This window comes from Hoplias malabaricus, chromosome 9, assembly GCF_029633855.1.
Source record: "Hoplias malabaricus isolate fHopMal1 chromosome 9, fHopMal1.hap1, whole genome shotgun sequence".
NCBI classification, from domain to species: domain Eukaryota; kingdom Metazoa; phylum Chordata; class Actinopteri; order Characiformes; family Erythrinidae; genus Hoplias; species Hoplias malabaricus.
Genome location: NC_089808.1, coordinates 22,775,812 through 22,787,760, shown reverse-complemented (window position 1 = coordinate 22,787,760; position 11,949 = coordinate 22,775,812). Strand labels below are relative to the sequence as shown.

Below are 11,949 nucleotides of genomic sequence, written 5' to 3'. Positions count from 1 at the left end.
CTTGGCCTAGAAGATGGTGCCCAGAGTGTGGCCCATTTCATTTCATGACATTCTCTGAAGACTGTATAAATTGAACATCTGTATCCACATGGTGTGCACCTTAAATTAACTGAATACAAACATATGGACGTAGGGTGTATTTGCTTATGAGTTTAACAGCGTTTAATGACAGTACAGCAGATGACAGTAGACTGATGTAAGACGCTGCACAACATGAACCTGTGCTTTAAAATCGAGATCTCCACCCTGCGGGTCTTTGCATTTCCAAGAATTCTGTTTATCCAAATATTCCTGATTACAGCACTTGTGCCTGACAGCATTATTAAATGTGACCTTAAACATATGGCCCTTCATGTCAGGATATTGGGATTTCCAAGCACTGCAAATTTGAGGACTTTTTTTTAAATTGCTTTAGAAAAGAACCTAGGTTATTTTTGGAAGTAGAAGCTGCTTTGAGGCCAGTGGGGAAATTTGAATGTCAAAGTGAATTAATGCAGATGAACATGACAGAAATGAGTATGAACTGGATAACCTGTGGGGCGGACAGCTGAGTAGAGCACTGTAAAGGTTAAATTCTATTAAAAGCAGGCTTATTGTTCAGCTTTGTTAGATGTGGTATGGTAAACTAAAATTCTTATGGAATAGTGTGTAATAAATATGTGTGAACCCTGTTTATGAGTTTATGAAAGCTTGCACCATACAAACATTGGTTTTCAATCTATACGCTAATATACACTTCAGCAAATAGAACAATCAAAAACAGAAAACAGAGCTCATTAAAATACTACAGACTCTGTATTAACTCACAGATGCATTTGATTAAGGTCAGATGTTAATGCTGTAAATTCAGCAGCCCTGGAGAACCCTAGGGCTGTTTCTAAACATTATAAAAAAATCCTGCTTGTGGCTTCTGCAGTCATAAGCCAGAAAAATGACCATTAAAGGGACACTAGATGATTTCATTTTTCAACCAGTACAAATTAACTACAAAATATGAAGAACACAATTAACATTTGTATTTTAACTAACTGTGGACACTGTGAGAGCTCAGTGCCTGAGAAAACCTGTTGGAAAAATGGCATTCCTGGTTGGAGCAGCTGTTTTTGTTGCTGGGGTTCCCTGGCTTGGCCACTGGAGGTCACCTTGACTAAAACACCACAGAATTGTTTCAGAAAAAAAAGAGAACAGAATATAAAGCCAAGTCTCAGTTTAAGAAAGCCAAGAAAACAGCTCCTATTTTTGAGTACATATTATTTTGGCGCATTTCTTGATTTCTTGAGGACACTTCTTGATTCATGGTGTGCAACCTCTGGTGGCCAGGTAGGAGATCTACAAAAACACAGACACTGAAATGGCACTAGAGCAACTTTAAGTACAAGATGTCCATTTGTCAGCATCTGGGAAGAAGCAGAAAGTATGTATTGAACAGAACTTAATATATATATAAGTTCTAAATGTCTCTTGAACCCATTTTGACATTCTTGCAACTGGTCATTTAACAGTGGACATAAATAACATTTTTTTTTTCAATCTGGAAAAGATGTGGAAATTCCCCTTGGATTCAAATTATATCAACACTCTAACTGTTCATTTAGCAGTGGGCATGTTTCTGAGTGAAGGTATGCTGTGTGTGCTGAATTAGGGGCAGCTGTGGCATGGTGGTTAGGGAACTGGGCATGTAACCTGAAGGTTTGATCCCTAGATCCCCCAACTGCTCCCCGGCATCACAGCTAGGGCTGCCCACCGCTCCGGACATGTATGCTCACTGCCCCCTAGTTTTCAGTAGTATGTGTGTTTCAGTGCATGGATTGGGTTAAATGCGGGTAACAAATTCCTCTGTGGCCCAATGGCCAGCAGAAGTGATTTTAATTCTATATAGCCATATGTATGCAGACACCTTTTCATCCAGTATATCTTCTTAAAGACACACTAAGTAGTATTTTTACCTTACAATTACAGCTTCAAAATCGTTCTGATGTCTCACTGACCTGTAATAGGGAGAACAGAGCCTCTGTTGTTGATACTTGGGGTTCAGCACCACAAAAAAAAACAGTATGTAACATTTGAAGGAGGGTAGGAAACCACCCTCCACTCCTACCTCCTTATAGGACAGTGCTGAAAAAGTGAATTGCCCTCTGCAACTGTAGGGGGAGCCCAGGAGCAAAAATTACAAATCTTAACTAGTGTTTCTTTAAAGGTAGTAAGATAGTAATATCACTTTTGCAGCAGTAACAGCTTTTGTTGTTCTAGGAAGGCAGACTCGATATTGAAAACATAACTGTGTGGTTGTTGGCATTCGCCCACACGTGAAGTCAAGTGCTGATGGTGTATGACTGGTTCTGGATCACAAACACCACTCGAGCTCATCCCAAATGTACTAGATTGTGCTTCAACTCTCCGAACACACTTTCCCACTGCTGGGGGGCTTTGTACACTTGGGATGGAGCATGGAGATTTACAAGTCTACATCTACGTCCACCTTATATTTGCTGAATGTATTCTTCATAAGGATTGTCCACAAATATTTGGACACAATGCATCACACGCACGTTTGTGACTGTAACAAATGGGAGGTGAGAGTGGGCGCGGCTCTCCGTGGAGAGCTGGTATAAAGTTTGACCGAGACTGACATGTTGTCTGTTTTTTGGGGCCAAGTCCGATTGAAGCATCAAACCGTTTGCCGTATGTTGATCTTTAACCTTCGCCTGCAGTGTGTGAGAGGTGTGATGGCGGACAGGATGAGTGTGGGTCTGTGTTTTTCTCTCTGCTTTGTTTTGTCTGTGGTTCAGTCCACCGCAGTAACGCAGAAAAAACACGAAAACGACGTGCACCTCCGTCACATCTCCTTCAGAACAGGTGAGGTTTAATGATTAGAATTAATATAATACGTTACTGAGGTTTGTTATTTTACCATTTATGGGGGCTGTTAAAAACGTCGTTTATAATCGCTGGAGAAAAGAACATTTCAGTAATAAAGTCAAAACGTCGTGTATTAAGTAATATTTTAAGTATTAAGTCCATACTTCGAGAATAAAATTGCTGTAATATTTCGAGAATATAGGCCATTTTCACAGAGTAAAAGCAATGTTTTGTAAAAAAAAACATATTTATATAAATAAGTCAATGATTTGATAATAAATGAATAAAGTTTAATATTTTGAGACTGACCGGAAGTATATGTTTCTTAAAATGTTGAGGTAAATCTACAACCTCAACTCCAGGCAAATTGTATACGCTGTGCGAAGTGTAAATACAAAAAAGCAATTCATTTAAATGAGAATAATAATTTGTAAGAATGTAGTAAATTCTATATTTAGTTTAATCTCCTCAGCCCATGGAGCCTATTAACATTTTTTGTTTTCATTCATTCGTTTTTATAGATTTTGAAAATCTATTTAAAAAATGCATTTACATATTATTTTAGTAGGTACAATATCAGGATAGTAAAAAACTAAAAAATTTACCTCAGCAGAATTGACTTCAAATTGTGTTTTTTTCTTTAATATCTTTTCTCATATTTCACTTTTTAAAATTATGTATTTATTATCAGTACAGTTTGCTGTTTGAAGCAATTCAGCTAACAATATATACATTTGAAAACTCTCCAGTTCAGACTATTGAAGCTGTTAAAGTCGGCGTAGTTGTAATTCATGTGTTTGTGATGTCACAAATACCAGGGCATTTACATATATCAGTCTACAGCTGTGCCTGGACACACTGATATACTGTGTGAATTTGAACTGCTTTAAGGATGAGGGAGAATTCATGGTAATCGGAATAAAGATTGTTTACATAGCAGCCATAAACAGGTTGGAAATTGTGAAAGTTAAAATGAAGTGGCTGTTTTAGATGCATGAAACACACAAACTTGATTAGGGTCTTTAACAACATAACGCTGAAAATGGTTGTCTGTTTTTTTGGGGGGGATGGAGGGTGTATGTTGTTGTGTGTGTGTGTGTGTGGGGGGGGGGGGGTGTTGGGGTGTTGGATATAAGGGCAGTCTTTTGATCTTGTCTTGTCTTGTGCTCTTGCCCCAAATGGAAACAAACACACTACGACCCTTAACAACAGCCCAAACATAACCTTGACAGCACGGTGACTGATTAGCCTTTATTTGCTGGTAAAAAAAAGAGTTAAATTTCATATGTATTTAATTTCATATTTTATAAAATCATTACGTAAACAAAATTATATAAATGTAGTATGAAATACTTGTGTAACAGGAGACTTCAGAATCCCACTTGAGTTCTGAAAGCTCTACACTGGCCTGTATGGACACTCTCATTAGTTTCCTCCAATTATTTTCGTCTCCACAAAGGGCTTTGCAGATCTTTGTGAGTGCTGAAGGATGCCTGAGACTTATCATCTTTTAAAAAAAGGAAAACCCACAATCAGACCTTTCTTTTGAGTGCTCTAGAGGCCGGGCAGAGGCAGCGGTGGGAGAAAATCCCTAATTTCGTTTTGGTGCGGTTTTTTTGAGACAGTCAAGGGAACCAAATATCCTTCAGTACCTCCCTTTCAAGTGCCACATAGGGCCCTGACCAGAAGAGGACCTGAGCTGTTCTTGTGTACTGGGATCTTGTGTTCTGTGGATCAGGACACAAGAATCCAGTCAAACTGTGATTTTTCTCAACCCCAAGTAATGGGAGTTGTGTTTTTGTTTCCATGTAGAGAAGATTTTCTTTGTTTTTTTCCCTGCACCCACACACCTCATTTACAAACCTCAAAAAAATTGCTGGAGCAGTTTTCAATGCTGATAAGTATACAGAAAGCAATGATTAGTAGCGTGTGCATTACCCCACAGTTAGGGATAGACCTTTTAGCCAAATATAAACATTTATTTTTCACATTATTCAATTAATAACAGTCTCCAATTAATAATAGTCTCTGTCATGCCTCTGTGTGATGCTAAATAGCATTAGCCATATTTCTGTTCTTCTCTGATTAACAGGCAAAAAACTTTGTCAAGGCGCAAGTTTCACAGTGCCCTCTGCTGGAGCATCAAGTTCAGATTTTTTTTAAGTTTAGTCATTAGATGGAGCTAATTTGCTTCACTAGTTGATTGATTATCATGATATTCTCCATTAATTGATAAATCAAGTAGACATGCAAATCCATACTTTCTAGCCAGAATAGCAGTTAAAGGAACTAGGTAAGTTTTTTTTTTTTTTTTTTTTTTTTTTTTTTTTTTTTTGTTCCGGAGCTCTCCTATTATAAATTAATTTTACGGCACTGTACTGAAATCCTTGGACGCTTGAGAGCATGTTACAAAACTCAACTGAGATGATTTAAACCTGGGACTGGCTTCTCTGTAAATCTGGATGCTATTTTAGGCAAAACGAAGGCGTTTCCACTTGAATGTCTCTTATGCCTGCACCTATAGTACAGAATTGGTCTTGGGCTTAAATATTATGTCAGGAAAAAATAAAAATCTGTGCATTAGCTCATTAACTTCTGAGTCTGGAGTCCATCAACCCACAAAATGTGGAAAAAAAGTGGAGAAATAAAAAATAAGAAAGGAAACTAAGCGAAAAAGGCTAAAAACCAGAGATTTTGCTCTTTGCTCCCTGCAGGGTTAGGGTGAACAGCGTGCAGCTCGTTATTATTTATCGTAAAGGAGCATGTGGTGTAGGGAATCCTTGACAAAGGTATTTTGACAAAAGCAAGTCACAGACGTTTCATGAAGACCACAGAACTGCGTTCACTTGTGGAAAATGGGTAGAATATGTCTACTTTAAGTAAACATTTCAAATAAACAATCCCATTAAAATGCTGTTATTTTCAGAGCATTTAAGTCAAAACAATCCATCCAGGGTTTTTAGCACAGGTCTAGTGTCTGTACACTTTGTTTTATATATTATTAGTGAATAATGATGCAATAAAGAAAGACTAGATTAGTTGTTGAATTATTATTTTGGGGACTTCATTCATGTTAAGACCCCAGAATTAAGGGAATAAAATCTCTGAAACAATGTTTCTTGCAGAGACCTCAGTGTTGCTTGTAAACTCAAGGCTTCCCCTCATTACTTGTCTCCATTAGAGACAGATAGGTATAGGCTTGGATACATGTCAATTCAATATTTAGTCCACATTCAGGTATATTTGCTATTTCTCCAACAGGGACACAGAGCCAGGACAAACCAAAGCGACTCTTCGCCAGGACACACTACCTGTCTGCGCAGCACCTCCATGCATCAGTACGTCATTTCACATTGTGACAGCTTCTACTTTCCTGGAAAGGCTTTATACTAGATAATGGATGTCTTCTGTGAGGATTTGATGGCACTTAGCCATGAGAATTTTTGTGGTCAGGTACTGGTGTTGGATGATTAGTTCTGAATCACAAACACAACTCTAACACATCCCAGATGTCCTGGATGGAGCTCCATCACTACAGAGAACAGCACTCCACTGTTCCACAACATTTCTGGCTTAATGATCCTCTAGCCTATGCTAGATGTTGAGCATGTGCATCCCTTTTTGTTTAATGCTGATTCGTGGGGATTATATGAACTAAGCCTGCACAGTGGGTGTGTACCTTAAAGGAACACTTGGTAAGATTCTGCACATTTGCTCCTGGGCTCCCACTAAAGTTACAGAGAGTAATTCACATTTATACAGCACTGTCCTAATATCAGTGGGGAGAGGGGTGGTTTCATATCCTCCTTCAAATGTTACATAGTGCAGTTCCTGCAGTGCTGAAAATAGAGTAGCAAGGACATATTCTCCGTATTACAGCTTAGTGAATCATCAAAATGATTTTGAAGCTGTAATTTAAACTACCTAGTGTTCCTTTAAAGGTCTGAAGGACCAGCCCTTCCAAATTTGGTCGTCTGTGTCCAACACAGTGATGGCAGAAATGAATTATTATTCTTTTAATGTTGGTAGGGTCTTCGTTCTGATCAGTCGTCCTTGCTGTTTTTGTAGAGGCCAAAGGCTGAGCCGGTGGTTGTGGCTCCTGTGCCCGTGCGGCGCTGCGCTGGGCTGATGGAGAGCTGCTCCGGACGGACGCCCTGCTGCGAGCCCTGTGCCTCCTGCCACTGTCGACTATTTAACACCATCTGCCACTGTTGGCGACTGGGGGGCTGCCCCAAGAAAACCTAACACGCTTCTGTGCTCTGAAGGATTGACCACACATAATCTTCTCTAGAAAACATCAGAATTGTTTTGAAGGAACAGTCTGTCAGTTTCACCACCAAGAAAAAAAGTGTTTTTGAAAGTTATGAAAGTGAATTTGACATCCTGAATGAACCATGGTTAAGCTCCATTTGGTGAGTCCCCCATGAGTGGTTGGCCATGTTTAAAACATGTCAGTGTGACAGGTTTTTTGCACGTTTTTGCATGTAAACTGTACACACAATGAAACACCACAGCATGATTTGTTCATTTTTAGATTTGAAACAGCCTAGGAGTGTTGTTTTAGCCAAAATGAACAGATTGTTGTGAATTAATCTATGGGATTTTAATTGATTCCAAAGCAAGTGTCAGAATCAATTATGTTCTAACACAAATGCGTTATGACGTATTAGTTATCACTGAGATCAGCACCTCACTAACTGCACAGATTGCTAACATGTGGGAGTCGGTCACATTTTGAATGTACAATGTTCCAAATTGTTGTGTATTGTGCTTTATAATCTCAGCCAGAGTAACATTCCTGTAGAATTCCTTTATATTACCACTGACTCAGCTGTATTGAATTGATTGTCCAGTAGTATAAAAATACAGTAATGAGATGTGACTGTATGTGGGTAAAATAGCCTAATTTGTACTCGGTATATAGCAGTATTTCTTGAACATAAGAAATAAGGCAGATGCTCATATCTAAATTAATTTTTTATCAGTTTAATCATGTTAAAAATGGAGAGGTAGGAGTCTTGCCCAAGAATATTTTTTAGTATGGCTGTGGTTTTCCTGCTTGAGCTCAGAATTTAAACCAAGCTGTCTGTGATATCCACTACATTGTATTAAAATTGACCAATTCAAATCAATTATTCTGTTATTCAATTAAAACAACAGTGTGGATTAGTATAAACAGATGATTTTGTTTGATTTACAAGCTTTAGGAAAAACAAGATTTTATTACATAGTAAAAATATATAGCTCATGATATAATATAATAAAGTATTATCATTAGCTATTTTTACCATGTATTATTTTTTCCCTCTCAAACAAAAAAACAAAGAAAAAGGCAGGATGTTTCAGACTTGTAGTTGTTGTAGTAATTGAGGTCATGGTGTTTATACTGACTGGAGGCTTCTTCATTCCTTCAGAAATTATTAAAATTGCGAAAGACAGAAGGAGGCTGAGAAATGCCTTACAGCCATGAAGTGCCAGTTATTGTTATGCTTATTCCCACTGTCAGGTCATATTGACTGAACCCAGACGCAATGAATACTGTCTAATCTTTTAATTTCTTAATAAATATTTCTAAAACATGTCTTGTTGGGATTATTTTTTAAAACGTGATTCCCAGCCTCAGCTGTTGCAGACATTTCTCAGTTTTTTTTAGTGGCTGACGTGTGCTAGCTGTTGTTTGGTAGGTGATGTGGATATGGAATCGTGTCTTGGTTGATAGCGGGTGTTGAGGACATGGGCATAACAAATAGACACCTGCACTGAGGCAAAATAAAACCTGTTTTGAAAATAACCATTAGCGCAGCAGTAAGGGAAAAAGGTGGATGGAAACTTATCACATGATTAAATAAAAGGCAACAGCATATTGCTATTTTTAAGAAACGACTAAGCAAAAATATAACATTTAGTCATGTTTTTTTTTTTTTTGTATAAAACCTACTTGCACTGGAGCTACAATGCTAGTAGCTAGTAACTGAAGCTAGCATCTGCACTATATACAAACTGCATACTTACATACTCAGACAATGATGCTACATAGGCTCATGTAGCCTTATTTGTAATGAAATTTCTTACATTTTAAGACATTCTCTTATCTAAAGTGACCATATATATGTATATAGCTTTTACAAAAGTAGAATTTAAATGTTGAAACTTGAATTTGTTTTATCTCTATTGAGGCATTAGTTTTTCAGTGTGCTGCAAATAATTTTCTTTGTTTTGTTTTTTTGGCTTTTGTATAATATATTTGCCACAAAGCAAATGACTTGAAACCAGTGATAAGTTTATGACTGAAATTTCAAATAACAGGTTATAGGGGATTTAGTCAAGCTAAAATGATGGTCATGTTAATAATGATACAAATTTATGATGGCACTAAAGATTGTTCAGTAGCAGAAGTGAGTAAAGTTAACTAGGAGTCATTCCTATGTTCCCAAGCTTCCATATTTCCCAGATTGATATGGCACATTATGGGAACATGACAAAGGGTCGTATGATCCCCAGTTCTACATGTGTATTCTCCAGGGCCTTATGTTCCCAGGGTCTTATGTTCCCCAGCTCTGGGAGAAGTAGCTGCGAAGTAAAATGATATTCACAGAACCATGCAGATTCTCATTATTCTCTGTTGGGTCTGATTTAATGTAGAAAACCACAGAAGTAACAGTTTTTTTAGACTTAGATTTAGATGTTCAAAATCAAAAAAAGCTGTGTTAAAGCCTAAAAATCATGGATAATGGTAATTAAATAATAGAATTTGTTATGCCACTTGACCTCAAAAGCAACAGGAGGTTAATTGTGTGTTAACAAACAATTGATTTCATAGAATTCTGGGAACACAGCTATGTGCCCCTCCCAAACATTGTTTGCAGTCTTGATGAATTGTTTTTGATTCAGTTTTTCCGTATTCCACATTGACCAAGTAGATGATTTGCGTATGACCAAGGTAATAAGATCCACCTCATCAGAAGAGGTCATTTCTGTGTTTGACCACACCTGAAAATTCCTGTCTCAGATCATCTTTCATGTGGATCGTTATGTACGAATGTTCTGTAACTTCAGGAATATAATGAATGTCTTATATGACAAGAAGCATAAAATCTATTGCTGAAAATGATTGAGTAATGTTCATGTTCTGAAGGCAACAGGATAATCTCCAGTGGCCTTCCCAATTTTGCCATGAACACATTTGGACACAGTATGGGGCCGTTTTATACATGACATGCTTTTGGACTTTGATCAAAGCTTAACTGTGCTAATTCTCTTGCCCTGGATTTTGCTTTTTACAGAGTGTGATGTCTGGCTTGTAGCAGGAACACCAGCTCCAGTAAAGCACAGATGTCTTTCCCATCCCAGAAACAAGATTCCATGTTGAGAAATGGTGGAAAAAAGGAATGCAGTCTCTATAAAGGGGGAAGCATGGGGTATAGACAGGGGTGCCACCAGGGACTTTGGGTCCCATGAACAGATATCATTTTGGGCCTAACCAAACCAAAGTTTTGTTTGTTTATTTAATTTTTTTAAATCGTCCAATCACTTCACTGTTCATACATAACATTAAATTAAAACACTGATGATTGAAATGCATAGAACAGATCTGAGTTACTCTGAAAAAAAGCCATATTGTAATGGTTGAATGACTAGGTCTGTCACTCTCCAGAACCTCTTGGTATGCATTGATTAGTACCTATCCGTGGTCCAAACCCGAGACAGGGTCATAGGTGCCCAAGGCTCAGAAATGCACAATCTTGCCTGGACTAATCCCGCTAGAGAGCTATTGTAGCACAGACTGCTGACAAAGTCAATACCGGCTCTGATAGAGAGGGGTCAGAACACAGTGCATGACAGGTTGTTTCATAAGGAGCTGCATACCTGGAGAATGTTTAGAATGCCCATGCTGACCCCTGTCCACCACCTAAATGGAACTAGACCAAGCAGGTGGCCTGGTCTATTGAATCATGTTTTTTTCCTATTATGTGCATGGCCAGGTTTGTGTGCTGCAACATTGAACTGAGGTAGAGATGGCACCAGAATGCACTCTGGGTAGAAGGCAAGCCAGTGGAATCAAACTGATGCTCTGGGTGGTGGTCTGTTTGGAAACTTTGAGTCCTGCCATTCCTGTGGGTGCTACTTGATCAAGTACAACCTCCATAAACCTTAGTGCAGACTAAGTACACTCCTTCAAGGCATCAATATACTTTAATGGCAGTGGGCTTCTTCCACAGGATAGTGCTCCATGCCGCACTACAAACACTGTTCAGGAATGGTTTGAGGAACAGCACAAAGAGCTGAAGGTATAGATTTGACTCCCAAATTCCTCAGATCTCAATCCAATTGAGCATCTCTGCTCAATTAATGTTAATTTTAGGGCAGAAATATACTTGCTGTTTGGTCGTTAATGTAGACAACCATCTGCATCGTGAATATAACTGTTCACATAACTGCCTATGTGCTATACTTGTAACTGGAGCCTTCCACTAGAGGGCAGACCACAGAAACAAACAGGTAATTGTGGACTTGGCTCTAATACGGACTTCTTCAAAACATTCTGCCAGTTTGAGGTGGTTTTTCGACCTGCACTTCCCCAGTTTTTTTCAGTTTACTAACTAAGGATGAGAAGATGCCAGACCTTAATAATAATCCTGAAAACATTTCTCGTTCCATGAGACCAAATGTCACCACACTAAAGGCCATTATTTATCATCAAACTACATCATAATTCTTGTTCACTCGACTGGTTTCATGCCCTGGGGTTTTGACTGGCTTTGAGCGAGCGCCACAGAATGCCAAATGGTTTCATTTATATGTATGAGAACTTTAAATGACCTGGGCAAAGAATTGAAAGTGATTTAGTGGTGGTTAAAAGCAAGGTCACCTTCGTTTACATGTAGCACAGCCCTCTCGGGTACGAAATCTTTTGGACATCCAGTTTGGAAAACTATGTTAACCTCAGGCATTATATAAGAGGCTTAAATACTGTATATTTTTGCAGCTGGAACAAAACCTTGCCTCTCCAAACATAACTGTACAGAAGAAGAAAACCAAGCAGCAGATTTAAACAAATGGCTTTTTTTTTTTTATTATTTCCAACCTTCT

At 38.3% G+C, this 11,949-nt stretch overlaps 1 protein-coding gene across 1 annotated transcript; it reads left to right on the top strand.

Annotated features, from left to right (window-relative positions):
* Positions 1 to 2,607: 2,607 nt before the first annotated feature.
* Positions 2,608 to 8,392, top strand: asip2b (agouti signaling protein, nonagouti homolog (mouse) 2b). The gene is made up of 3 exons (XM_066681869.1): positions 2,608 to 2,856; positions 6,121 to 6,197; positions 6,928 to 8,392. Exons 1-3 carry the CDS (start codon positions 2,631 to 2,633, stop codon positions 7,102 to 7,104), a joined length of 480 nt encoding a protein of 159 aa, XP_066537966.1. The 5' UTR covers positions 2,608 to 2,630; the 3' UTR covers positions 7,105 to 8,392.
* Positions 8,393 to 11,949: the final 3,557 nt, after the last annotated feature.